Source organism: Oenanthe melanoleuca, chromosome 4, assembly GCF_029582105.1.
Source record: "Oenanthe melanoleuca isolate GR-GAL-2019-014 chromosome 4, OMel1.0, whole genome shotgun sequence".
In the NCBI taxonomy this organism is placed as follows: domain Eukaryota; kingdom Metazoa; phylum Chordata; class Aves; order Passeriformes; family Muscicapidae; genus Oenanthe; species Oenanthe melanoleuca.
The window spans coordinates 44,892,211-44,905,660 of NC_079337.1; the positions used below are offsets into that span (position 1 = coordinate 44,892,211).

A 13,450-nucleotide genomic window follows, 5' to 3' on the forward strand; every position below is an offset into this window, starting at 1 on the left:
CCAGTCTAACAGATGGGATGTTAAAGCAATGTCTGTCTTCAGTGTTTTGCTCTGGAGGTTCATATCAAGTCCTTGAGTGCTCAGTACTATAAAATATTCTGTATCTTAGCCTGGGCCAAATCAGTTCACTTGAATCAGAGTGTGGAGTGCCACAGGAAGCTTAAACATTATTCTTGCTATTTTCATTACCCTAATATGTAATAAATAAGGTCTGTCCTACTGGAACCATATTGCTGTCTATTTAAAAGAGAGGAAAACGTTAATTTGTATTTTGTCTCTGTGTTACTTCAATCTTGTAATTTCTTCTGTTTTCTCTTTCCTTTTTTGTCCCTTTTTTGTTCTTGAAGAGGATGAATATTGGCCTCAGAGTCTTCCTTGTCATAGCAGATAGCTTGCAGCAAAAAGATGGTGAACCACCAATGCCAACAACAGGAGTTGTTCTTCCTTCAGGAAATACTCTACGTGTGAAGAAAATTTTTCTTAATAAAACACTGACAGATGAGGAAGCAAAAGTTATAGGTATGTTGTATTCTTTTGTAAGTTGGCATTTCAATATGTATGTATATATTCCCAATTATTCTCAAGCAGTACATTAGTGTAACTTTATTTATGCATTTATTTTAATTGTTAGCAAGAATTACTTTGATTTGTTAGAGAGGGCTGCTAGACAGTATTGACCCTCCGGTGTCTCAGACCAAATCAGGTCTTTTCTCAAAGTGTTTTGCATTGCAAAATAAGCACAAAGACACCTGAGTGCAGTTAGTGTGGTAAATAGCATGGCAAGATTTTTTCCCTTGATGTCACTCTAAAATGTCCCAAATGTCTCACAGCTGAGTGGAGTAAGACACTGTGTCCTGTTGATCTTCTGTGAGTGAGGTAGTCATCCTCAAATGACTCTTTCAACATCTTAAATTTAAACTAGGATTAAAAAACTTGGAATTGAGAAAACAAAGAAGCAACTAATGGTTACTTCTTGCTTTTGTTTTTTTTGAAAAAAGTTTCTACTTTTGTATAATATCTCATATTTATATATTTATAGATATATATTTCATATATACATGCATTTGTTTTGATACTTAAAGTATCTATTTTATGTCATCTGTGCAATAATAAATTTGTCCTAAGCTGAATAAGTGGCAGATATTTTAATAAAAATATGAAAAAGGTGATGGAACTCTTTGACTTTTCAGGAATGTCCATATACTATCCTCAAGTCAGAAAAGCACTGGATAGCATTCTTAGGCATTTGGACAAAGAAGTTGGAAGGCCCATGTGCATGACTAGTGTGCAGATGTCAAATAAAGAGCCAGAAGACATGATTACGTATGTACTGAATTGCAGCATTTTTGTTGTCACAGTAGCATCACATTATTTTTATGCTCTAATGTTGCAGATGCCATCATTAATGTGTTATAGTTGTTTTTTTACTGGACTATTAAGTAAATGTTAGTTTCATTAATTATTGATGAAAAATGTTTGTTACCTCCTTAGTTGTGGCATGAAATCGAAAATATGTTTGTAGTGTACTGAAGTAGATTTTCCTGTTTCTTTCTTGGTTATAAACTGTTTCTGTAGGGGTGAGAGGAAACCTAAGATAGATTTGTTCAGAACTTGCATTGCTGCTATCCCAAGACTGATTCCAGATGGCATGAGTAGGACTGACCTCATTGAATTGCTTGCAAGGTAAGAGAAATGGAATTCTGCCCTTAGTGGATGTTCTTTTTTAAATGCTGTGTGTGCACGATTGTCAGTGCACTCACTGCAGTGTGAGTTGCTGCATGTAGGCTCTCTCCTTGCTGCTTCTGCCAGCCTCCTGCAGTTGGTCAGGTTTTACTGGCCATAGTAGCAGGAGATAAATTTATCCTGCAGACCTTGCACTTATTTTTAGAGAGAGTATTTTGAGAAGTAGGAATTTCTTTCTGTTCTTTGGATTTTTTTGAACTTGTTTTCTCTTTTTGTTACTGCTATACTTTTTTTTCTTTCTTCTTCTTCTTTCTGTTGCAAATACTGTAAATTTTCATGAAGTCATTCTTGTTTGACATAACCAAAATTTGAGACAAGCACCTGGGGGGAACTTTATTATTTTTCTCTACTACTCCTGCTTTGTTTTTCCATTCTTCTGTGATCCAACACTACCTGTATTCTTCCATCTCTTATCTCAGTTTAAATTGAATGTACCTTATCAGTACTGATAAATAGTTGAGACGATTTTTTAAAATTTTTATTGTGAGAATAGTCTGGCACAGAAATGCACAACTTATAGCTTTGAAATTATAAATACATTTCTATATAATCTGTTGAGTTAGATATATCAGAAATTAGTATTAATGTAAGAGAATAAGATTTTTCTAACACTCTGCCTTCAGTGTTTAAAATAATACAGAAGACATGAAAGTATTAAGTAATAATATAATACTTGGATAGATGTCTACTACCATAGCAGTCCTAGATGGATTTTTAAGTATATGTGCAAAGGATTTTTTGGTGAATTTTTTCTCATATCCAAAGTAAATCTCCTTTAACTGTAAAACAATTGTGTTATTTTCAATTTTAATTTGAAGAAAATAGCCTATGCATAGCAGGGTGCTGGTCTGCTGAGCTCTAAGGTGGCTGCTCAGACACATGCAAAGATCTACCTTTGTTAAACAATTGATGGTCTCTCTTGAACACACTTTATTTGTATTAAGTTTTGTGAAACCTTGCATTATTTTGCTGTAGTAAAAGTGCCTTCTGTTACTTACCAGTTTCAGTTTTATTCAGTGCAGAAAATACATCTCTGTGGAACTGTTCTACATTGTACAGTAAAGAAGTTAAGATTAAACTTTAAATGATAAAGGCTGGTTAAGAGTATGCCTATCCAGGGTGATGATAACAATATTTTTTCTAAACAGGCTGACAATTCATATGGATGAAGAGCTTCGTGCCTTGGCTTTCAATACACTCCAAGCATTAATGCTTGATTTTCCAGATTGGCGGGAAGATGTTCTTTCAGGATTTGTATATTTTATTGTGCGTGAAGTGACTGACATCCACCCAACGCTTCTTGACAATGCAGTAAAAATGTTAGTGCAGCTCATAAATCAGTGGAAACAAGCAGCCCAAATGCACAATAAAACCCAGGATTCTCAGGTATATCTATATAAGGTCCTTGGATGTTAAAACATACTTGGCATCTACATACAAACTTAGTAGTGGGCTTTACTGGTTTTGTTAAGTAATAAAAATTCAGCTAAATTTCTTACAATGCTTGAAGACTTTTAGATCTCTTATTTTAAATCAACATTTTTTATCAAAACAAAATCAGTCTCAAGTTATTGAGTATTACCTAAACACTATTTCATGACCATATTTTGCTTACATTGTAGGTCATCACGTATGACTGGAAATATGTGGGAGTTATTACACAGTAGAACTAAGCCCACCATTTTTTACTAGATAGTAGAAAGGGTTCAAATAATTTAATATCATAATATTTTACAAAAGAGTATTGCTTGAGGCTTTTTAAATTTTGCTCCCATTGCATCATCTTGTGAGAAAGTGAAATAAAGATGTTCTTGTGGTATTTGTTTGGGCTAAATTCAGAGGCAATGAAAAATGAAGTGACTAATATGATGTCATTCTCATAATGCAAAATTTGACTTGTAGCCAAAAATGTAAATGTTTTATGATTAAATCTGACATCGCCAATAATGGAGCAGTGTCTTAGTTGTGTTTATTTTTTTTCTTCCTTTGCTTAACTTTTGTGATGTTTTTCTTAGCGTGGTGTATCCAATGGCGCTGCCCATACTCTTCCCCTGGAGAGGACTCTTTATTCCAGTGTATTTCATGTGGTGGAAGGCTTTGCTTTGGTCATCCTTTGCAGCACAAGGCCTGCCACCAGGAGATTAGCTGTCAGTGTTCTCAGAGAAATAAGGGCCTTGTTCACACTTCTAGAAATTTCAAAGGTAAGAGTTGATGATTCATTCGTAGGCTGCCTGGTGAAATGCTTTTATTTTGACATTCTTTGAACTGTGTGTGTTTTGTGTTTTGTAGAGTGATGATGAGTTGGCTATAGATGTAATGGACAGACTAAGTGCTACTATCCTGGAGAGTTTCATACATCTCACGGGGGCTGACCAGGTAGGACTGTTTTTTTTGTAACGTTGCTTGTAAGATGAGGTAATTCTGTAAAGTTATCCCAAATAAATAGTATATATTTCAAATGGTAGTGTCACTATGTTCACGCTAATTTTATCAGCAATTTATCACTACAAACAAAAATCTGAGGAATGTTGTGAGGTTGACACCACCATTGTAAACTTTCTGACTGATAGTGTGTTGTTATGCCACCATATAAACACAGAGCTGTGTCTTTATCTGTTTTTTCTCATCTTGATCACAGACTGCAATTTCTTAAAAGCAAAGAGCACTGTTTTTTTTCTGCAGTAATATAGTGTCATAACAATCAATGTGCCCTTTATCCATTATGAAAGCTTTAATAACTGTCAGTGAATAACAACTAAATTCCATACTTATATATTTATCATAAACTCCTAAGTATTAAGGAAATGTCTGATTTTAGGATTAGGAAACAAGCTGGAATTGAATAGTAAGGCTTTTAGAGTACAAATCTTTTGGAAGAATTAAATCATTATGCATGAAAGGGTCTTTTTCTAGAATTTGCTATTTCCAAATACCAGTCTGTTCACAAACTACATGTTTTATAGCTGTTCACATAAAGAACTTCTGTAAAAAGCCCCATAAATTACTTTTTTATCTGTTCCAGGTGTGATTTTGACACTGATACTTTATTAGATATATAACAAAAGAGATGGTTGCTTAAAATGCATGGGTATTAAATATTGCCTCATTGTCTTTTCTATGCACACAGACTACTTTACTGTACTGTCCCAGTTCAATAGATTTACAAACTCTGGCTGACTGGAATTCCTCCCCAATCAGCCACCAGTTCGATGTGGTCAGTCCTTCACATATTTGGATATTTGCACATGTGACTCAAGGCCAAGATCCATGGATTATAAGCCTCTCAAGTTTCATGAAGCAGGAAAATCTTCCAAAACACTGCCCAACAGCTGTAAGCTATGCTTGGACATTTGCTTATACAAGACTTCAGCTGCTGTCTCCACAAGTGGATATCAAGTAAGTTGATTTCTAATGTAAATACAGTATATTAAATTGAGTATTTTTTCAAGATTTATCATCAGTCTAGTGTCATTATTGTTTCAGTGAGGTAACATATAAATCCTTGATATTGTTTGTGGATTTAATTCAGCATTATATAACAAAAAAAAATTAAAGCAGATTTATCTGCATAAAATATCATCTGTGGTAATTCATTAATTAATGAATGCCTTTGGCCATATTGTAGTTCAGTAGATTTGAATATAAAAGCATGCATTATTGATGTACAACTCTGCTCTGAATAATTTATTCAGTTTAATATGTTAACAATTTGGGAAGTAATGGCATATACATAATTGAAAAATAAATTCAGTAGAAAACCAAAGTAAAGTGTGGTAATCTTCATTTACGCTACTGAGCTCTTCTCTTTCTCTTTTTAATAGCAGCCCTATCAATGCAAAGAAAGTAAATACTACTACAAGCAGTGACTCCTATATTGGGCTCTGGAGAAACTACCTGATTCTTTGCTGCAGTGCAGCATCTTCTTCAAACTCCTCCACTTCCACAGGCTCTGTGAGATGTTCCCCTCCTGAGACGCTGGCGTCTACCCCAGACAGTGGTTATAGCATTGATTCAAGAGTAAGTTGTTCTAATGCTTACTGAAATAAGTCTCTATCTTATTGGAAATAGAAACACCAGAGGTGTTCTATAATAACTATTGTGATTAGAAACTGGTATAATTTGTCTGAAAATATTTTTGGGATACATTTGTTTTTCATTTGTTTAGAATACTGTTTTAGTTCACTTTTCCCAATCTATGCTGTGTATGTGTTATAGCAAATCTAGTCACGTAATGAAAACATTTACCCATTCTCAAAGTCTTATCTAGCAGTAATAAGGAAATGCTTTGTTTGCTGTTAAAGGGGTGGTTTTGCTGTCATTAGACTTCTGTAATTCTGAGCAAATAGCCTCTCACTTCAATAACTGAAACAGGGACCTATTCAGGCATGATGTATCTTGTTATATTTTCCCATTCGCAGATACTTTTCTGTCTGCCTTGCTTCATATCATCTGCAGATTATGGTTTATTTTCCCTCTTCTTATCTTCTTTCTGTTCATCTCCTTTTTGGCTTCCTGTAAAAGGTACAGTAGATATCAAGATAATTCATGGTCTGTGCAGCAGATTTTTGTCAAAAGCAGTCTGTTCCACTTTTTTGTTACCAAGATACTTTCCCTAAGTCTGAGAAACTGCAGACTGAAAGCTTTGTTCTCTCTGAGAACCACTCAGGAGTCTAAGGAGTTGGGCACCAGAAATCTACTTCTTCTCCAAGGAGGCCAGCCAGATACATTAACATGAAAGCATCTGGATGCCATGCTGTGTAATTCATTGTCATCTGACTATTAAAATTCAGTTATGCAAGAACTAGTTAATACTACTTGACTATTTCAGAAAATCTTTTCCATGTCAAAGATAAATTTCACCTTTATCATTTTGTGTCACTGGTCCAATGTGAGAAGACTATGGAATTACAGCAGATGTTTTCATGTCACCACCTTGTGGTAACTACTTAATTCTGTTTTCTTCTGATTTTCTTCTTAGATTATTGGCATTCCATCCCCTTCCTCCCTGTTTAAGCACATAGTTCCAATGATGCGCTCTGAGAGCATGGAAATTACAGAATCTCTTGTCCTGGGACTTGGCAGGACCAACCCAGGAGCTTTTAGGTAATTGTTGTGTTTCATCTGTTTCTATGCTAATTGATTACAAAGGTGGAGAATTTGAGGCTTTTTTGTTTTATTTTGTTTTGTTTTGTTTTTTTCTTTTAAGAATTTTTAAAAAGTTATCACAACTGATTCTCATTGTCTTTTCTAGCATTTAGAGGCATGATATAGATGGTTAGAGATTGTAAGAATTTTATGTGGATGTCATGCCTGCATAAAGAAAAAGAAGTTAGTAGGAAGAATAAATAGCTTATTGGTATTAAAAGCTGCTCTTATCTGAAAGAACAGATTGTATAAACTAATAACATTTGAAATGTTAATTAGAATCAAGTTTGTAGGAGTTGGTAAGCTCTCCTTATTGGTATTGCCAATTGCTCTTTCTGAGGATGAATGAAGATAGAATATCTGAGGACAAGAGAACCTCCTGGGAAGGCCATCAGATGTTCTCTGACAGCAGCCAATCTCTTACTATGGGAGTTATAGAGTTGTACCATGCATAGCAACCAACTCTGCTTCTGCTGAAGGAGCCAGGATTACTAGTACTGTTGGTTTTGAATAAGATGATGCTTCTCCTCCAGTCACTTGTGTACCATATGATCACAGATGAAAAGCCAGTATTCAAACTAATGCCAGGTTCTCAGTTGTCATATTCTGTTTTATATCCCTTGATAAGCTTAGAATTTTGTATAATATCTGACTTTATTTACTACCAGGAGTAAAGCAAGACTTTGTGCCATGATCCCAAAGAGCTGCTTAACAGCTCTAAAGTCTAGAAAATGTTTTCAGAGATAATTTTACCAGAAATCCTTGATTTCTGAATTAGAAACAGCTCATCCATTAAGATAAAAAAAAATAATTTGATCCTCAACAGTTTTATAATTTCTGTAATCAGAATGTAGTTTTTTTTCTATGACCAGCTTTTTTCTCTGTCCAGTGCATGTACTCACACCACATGCTAGCAGTAGCCCACCCTTCATCATTGCTGCTCTGCACTGATTTGGTGTTTAGCTTTTGTGATTTAAGGCACTGTTCCTTCCCACTTGTTACGTTTACTGAGGAACTCTTTTCATTATATATATGTGCAATCCATATTTATAAATATATTTATAAATTTATTAGAATAGTATTTTTGTTTTGCTTAACTGATCATATAAACTCTTCTAGGTATCTCTTGATCTCCATTGTAAGCTGATCTTTTACTTTATTTTAGCACAAAAAAGTTTTTTCCAAATTATTTTCTGTGTTTTCTATGTTTGAAAGAAAATACAGAACAATATATAACTATGCTTAACTTTCTTGTAAATGAATCCCCCGCAAACGTTTGTGCAGCATTCTGTTTACCTGGACCCATTCTCTGAGGGAGAAGCTTTGCATGAGGTATCAGAGGAGTCAAGTCATTTACCATGAAAACTTGAAGTGGTTTATGCTTTTGATATATCTCAATAACAGCATCACAGGAAGTAGAAGAATGTGTGCACTCCTACAAATCTGGAGTCAGTAGTTACTATGTTAACAAATATGAAAGTAAACCAAATGTATTTTTTACCTTAGTATTTTGTCCGCATACTTCCATTCTACTGATCTCCTTTCCCTGTCTCCTTTTTGAAGTCAGAATTTTGTTTGACAGAAGGAACTGAGTAGTAATAAAGACTGTGGAGCTTCAGAGCAAATAGGGAATGTAAGCACAGTGTCAAAACCTGTTTCAGTTTTCAAAGAGACTGGTCTGACTTCTGTCAGTGAATTGTTACTGGACTTAAAGAATCAATATTAACAACTAAATGCATCATAACAGCTGAAAGGGCATTGTATGATAAGCTGCCAACATCATTTTTCCCCATAATAATATCTGTTTGCACCATATGGCTTTGTTAAACCCTTAATGTGAAAATAAATGAAAATCATCTGTGGTAGAAATAAGCCGTAATACTTGGAGAATGCAAATTTAGAGATAATTGTTTAGACATTTATTTAATAATGTTCTTTATATTAGGAAAATAACTTTCTAGGAAACTTCTCTTTTAAACCTACAGGTAAAGAAGGAAAACCTGAGGGTGTGTTGACTTGTGTTGTAGCACTAATTCCTGAGAAACATCTTTCAGCTGAGATATTAATTTAATGTTTGTTTTTATCCTTTTAATAATTTTAATTCAGGGAACTAATAGAAGAATTACATCCTATAATTAAGGAAGCACTTGAAAGAAGGCCAGAGGTAATTATGTAATTTCTATTATACTCAGTAAAGTTTTAACTGTCTTTTCACAAAGAGGAAGTGTTTGTTATTTTCTTTAATTTGTGCATGTAAGAACAGTCAATGTAACAGACAAAAAGGTGAAATGTTGCTTTTTTAAATGATTGTGAAGTGTTTACAGTAGAAGAGCTTCATGTTTGAGCTCTCTGTTATTCCTGTTTTAGAGATTTTGTTTCAAACGATGAAAAAATATTCTTTTAATTTCTTTAATCATAGTTTTACACAGTTGTTACTTTGTTATATCATCAGTGATATTCCCACAGTTAGTAGTACCTATGACATAGAATTGAGTTTTACTGTTCACCAACTTTGTTGGGGTTTGGTGGTGGTGGTTTTTAGTGAAAAAGGTTGTAAACTCACCTGACTGCTCTAAGGAACAGCACTTCTGTTTCAAAATGTTACTGTATTACAGTACAGCAGTTGTGTTAGGCTTTCATACAAATTGTAGAATCCTAAAATATTTTGGGTTGTAAGGGAACTTTAAAGGTCACCTAGTCCACCCACCGTTGAAATGAGCAGGAGGACCATCTTCAGCTACATCAGGTTTCTCAGAGCCCCATCAACCTGACCTTGAATGTTTCCAATGATGAGGCATCTCTCACCTCCCTGGGCAGCCTGTTCCAGGGTTTCACCACCCTCATCATAAAAAGTGCCTTTTTTATATCTAGTCTAAATCTACCCACTTTTACTTCAAAACCATTGCCCCTTGTTGTATCACAACAGGCCCTGCTAAAACGTTTGTCCCCGTTGTTCTTACGAGTCCCTTTTAAGCACTGAAAGGTCACAATGAGGTCTCCCTGGACCCTTCTCCAGGCCAAACAGCCCCAGCTCTTGCAGCTTCTCTTCACAAGAGAGGTGCTCCAGCCTTCTGATCATTTTTGCAGCCCTCCTCTGGACCCGCTCCAATATGCCCATGTCTTCCCTATGCTTGTGGACCCCAGCAGGCAGTACTCCAGGAGGGGTCTCACAAGAGTGGAGCAGAGAGATAGGATCCCCTTCCCCAAAATATGTAGGAAGACTGCCTTTTGCATTTCATTGTTTTGCATGTTGCACATAGTCACAAGAGACTGACTGCAACCGTGATCTGGATAATGCATGTAATAGCAAACCTTTTATATCTCAGAGCTGCAACAGGGAAAATATTTGTTCATTGTCTGGTTTGTTAAACTTGTTAGAAATTTTGGTAACTTCTCTTAAAAGCTTGGCATCTCTGATAACAGATGCCAGTTGTAGTACAGATATAATAATACTTTTATATTCTACTCTGCTTTTCTACTTTGTTTTTCCTCTGCTTCATTTAATTTTGTTTTTCCTCTGATGGATAGAACATGAAACGGCGCAGGCGTCGAGATATTTTACGAGTACAACTAGTACGAATATTTGAACTGTTGGCAGATGCTGGTGTCATTAGTCACAGGTAGGGGCAGCACAGATGAGAAATTGTGGTGAATTGTCACTGATATATTTATGGCTCAGTATAACAAGCATGCAAAATTCATCAATGAGTTTCAGTATACCACTAAATAAATAGACATGGGTTTATAAAACTCAGAATTTTGCTGGCTTTCTAATCCCTCTCACTCCTATGTTCTTTGTCACTGTGTTCTATGTTTTATTTAAAATGTTACTGTTCCCCAGGACATTACTTTGAACAGGCAGTATGTCATGGTCCCTCTTGTTTGTGTGTGCTCAAACATCACACCAATTGTGCAAATCATAACTATTCTGTGATAATTCAGGGACTTCTGTGTACTTGGAGTGCTGGTGCTAGTCAGCACATCTTATGCAGAGAAGGCTACTGCTCATTAATGCTGGACTTTTGAAAGATGGAGACTATTAACATGGTTATTGAGATCTTTTCCTCAGTTTACCCTACTTGTGTAGGGACACTTTGAAAGAAGTAGTTTTGGCATATGTTTTACAAAAGTCCCTAGGAAATTCTTTCCTATGCATATGGAATTGTGTAACAGCAAGTAGGCTAGGAGATGGTTAGCCCCCACGTCCCACTCTGTTCGACAATGATACTGAGACATATTTTTGTCAGCCAGTGTGTATTTGTTTCACCAGTGTGAAATTCTCAATCTTCAAGAATATTTCAGAATGTTGCCTCAAAAGCATTGCTGAAATGTCTATCAGCATGCTGATATTTTAGAGTCCAACTATTAAAATCATATTTTCCCTTATCTTTTAAGGTTCTCACTAGGGGAAGGGACTTTGTGTTTGGGGATTTTAATTATTACTTTTAACACTTGTCCCCAGTATAAGAACTAGTTCTGTGGATGGATGAGTCACAGATTTGATTCTTAGTTTGCGTTCTCTGGAGTTTTTTATTTTAATGCTGAAGTAGAAGATGGATGAAGAAATTATTTTGAATTAAGGATTTGCTCTTATGATGACGCTGTAAGGTTTTTTAAAAATAAAAAAAATAAGGATGATTTTCAAACACTGTATGTCATTACCGTGCTCTTTGATTTTCTAAATTTATTTTATTTTATTTCAGTGCAAGTGGTGGCCTTGATAATGAAACACATTCCCTCAACAACACTTTACTTGAGTATGTTGATCTAACAAGACAACTCCTAGAAGCAGAAAATGAAAAGGATTCTGATACATTGAAAGATATCCGATGCCATTTTAGTGCCTTAGTGGCAAATATCATACAAAATGTTCCAGGTATGTAAAAATTTAACTTCTGATTACTGTATTTAAAATGCAGTACATTAAAAAAAAAAAAAAAAAAATTCAACCAAACAGAAACTAAAAGGCTCTTATCTGAACTTTCACAATACTTTTAATTAAAATAATTTGTGACATCAGTTTTGAGTATAACTTTAGCAGTATGAGTATTAAGAGAAGTTTTTGGTACCATTTGGTGAAGTCTTGTTGATTGTCTATGTATTTGAGTTCTTACTCCTCTACTGGCGTTAAACAGGACAATAGTATACCTACATCCAGGTATTATGGTGTTAAAATAATAGTGAGTCTTTACATGGATTTTTCCTTTTATATTCATAGTTTGGGTCTGTTTGTGTTATATGCTTTATCCTGAAGAACTACAAGAGCTGTGTGTATCACTGTGGGCTTTTCTTACAGTACACCAGAGAAGAAGTGTCTTTCCACAGCAGAGTCTACGCCACAGTCTGTTCATGCTGTTCAGTCATTGGGCAGGTCCTTTTAGCATCATGTTTACTCCCCTGGACAGATACAGTGATAGAAACATGCGAATAAACAGACACCAATACTGTGCATTAAAGGTATGTTAACACTTTTGAATTTTGGAAATAGATTATTATATCACCATGATGCAAATCTAACATTTGGGATTTTAGATGTATTTTTCACATCCATGTTTAGTGCCTTTTTATTCCTTCTGCTTATATGTGTATTTATGACAGTTCAGCTTTTCTCATATTCTAACTATTGCACTTGCTATAGGAATCTCTTACAATTACTACGGAATGTTCACTTCCTGTGACATTACTTTTCATTTGCTTAAGTTAAAGGCTTTCATCATGAGCAATGATGAAAGCACAGTACATTAACAGCGAAACTGGTGTAAACTCTTCAATATGTCAGCATTTTAGTATTGACCCTTCCTTGTGTTTGAAAGTCTAGAAAAATATGATTTAATAATTTCTTGAATAAAATGTTAAACATTTTTTATTACTCTTAGTCTTCTTCTCTTAACAGGTTAAAATTTAGTTATCTGATATTTTAATGGACTGAGTAAGAGCACTTTCTGTATCTGAGTTATTAATGTGAGTTAGTAATGTGTTTTTCAATTGCTTTCCAAAGGCTATGTCTGCTGTACTATGTTGTGGCCCTGTTGCAGACAACGTTGGGCTTTCATCTGATGGCTATTTATACAAATGGCTGGATAATATTTTGGATTCACAAGATAAAAAGGTAATAAAGGCAATGTCAACATCACTTTGCAATTATCTAGTTCTAGTTCATATTCTTGTGAGTTTGCAGACAGATTTGCCTAAATGCTGTTTTAGTAGCACAGGGTTTTTCACTGTCCTTCATGTGCATTCACTTTGTTGAGGAAGTTGGTCCCTAATCATGGTCTAAGAACAGAGAAACAGAGTGGAAGAGGAAAGGACAAGAGGTGAAGCACTGCATATTATTTATAAACTGATCAACCATGTTAAGTTGTAGTAAGAAGTCAGGTGTTCCACAAATATAAAGTAGAAGAGATTTTGAACATGAACTGATGGGAGACTGTAGAGTTCCTTGGAGTCCTTTGTAGTTAGTAAGACCAAGCTTTTAATCTAAACAGAAGGCAAACTTTAAAGGTAGGACCTCTATTGCCTTATAATGCTAGGACTACATAAAAATACAGCTCCTATGGGCTAC

General features: G+C 35.1%; 1 protein-coding gene across 9 annotated transcripts in view; it reads left to right on the forward strand.

Moving 5' to 3' along the window:
* FRYL (FRY like transcription coactivator) overlaps positions 1-13,450 on the forward strand; it is a 165,290-nt gene that overhangs the window by 99,285 nt on the left and 52,555 nt on the right. For all 9 annotated transcript variants that reach the window (XM_056490339.1, XM_056490336.1, XM_056490337.1 and 6 more), the window contains 14 exons: positions 348-519; positions 1,191-1,323; positions 1,576-1,683; positions 2,892-3,129; positions 3,759-3,944; positions 4,033-4,119; positions 4,871-5,139; positions 5,565-5,760; positions 6,722-6,846; positions 8,995-9,052; positions 10,417-10,508; positions 11,592-11,764; positions 12,185-12,345; positions 12,887-12,997. In XM_056490339.1, the coding sequence (XP_056346314.1) occupies positions 348-519; positions 1,191-1,323; positions 1,576-1,683; positions 2,892-3,129; positions 3,759-3,944; positions 4,033-4,119; positions 4,871-5,139; positions 5,565-5,760; positions 6,722-6,846; positions 8,995-9,052; positions 10,417-10,508; positions 11,592-11,764; positions 12,185-12,345; positions 12,887-12,997 (2,109 nt within the window). The remainder of the gene's footprint in view (positions 1-347; positions 520-1,190; positions 1,324-1,575; positions 1,684-2,891; positions 3,130-3,758; positions 3,945-4,032; positions 4,120-4,870; positions 5,140-5,564; positions 5,761-6,721; positions 6,847-8,994; positions 9,053-10,416; positions 10,509-11,591; positions 11,765-12,184; positions 12,346-12,886; positions 12,998-13,450) is intronic.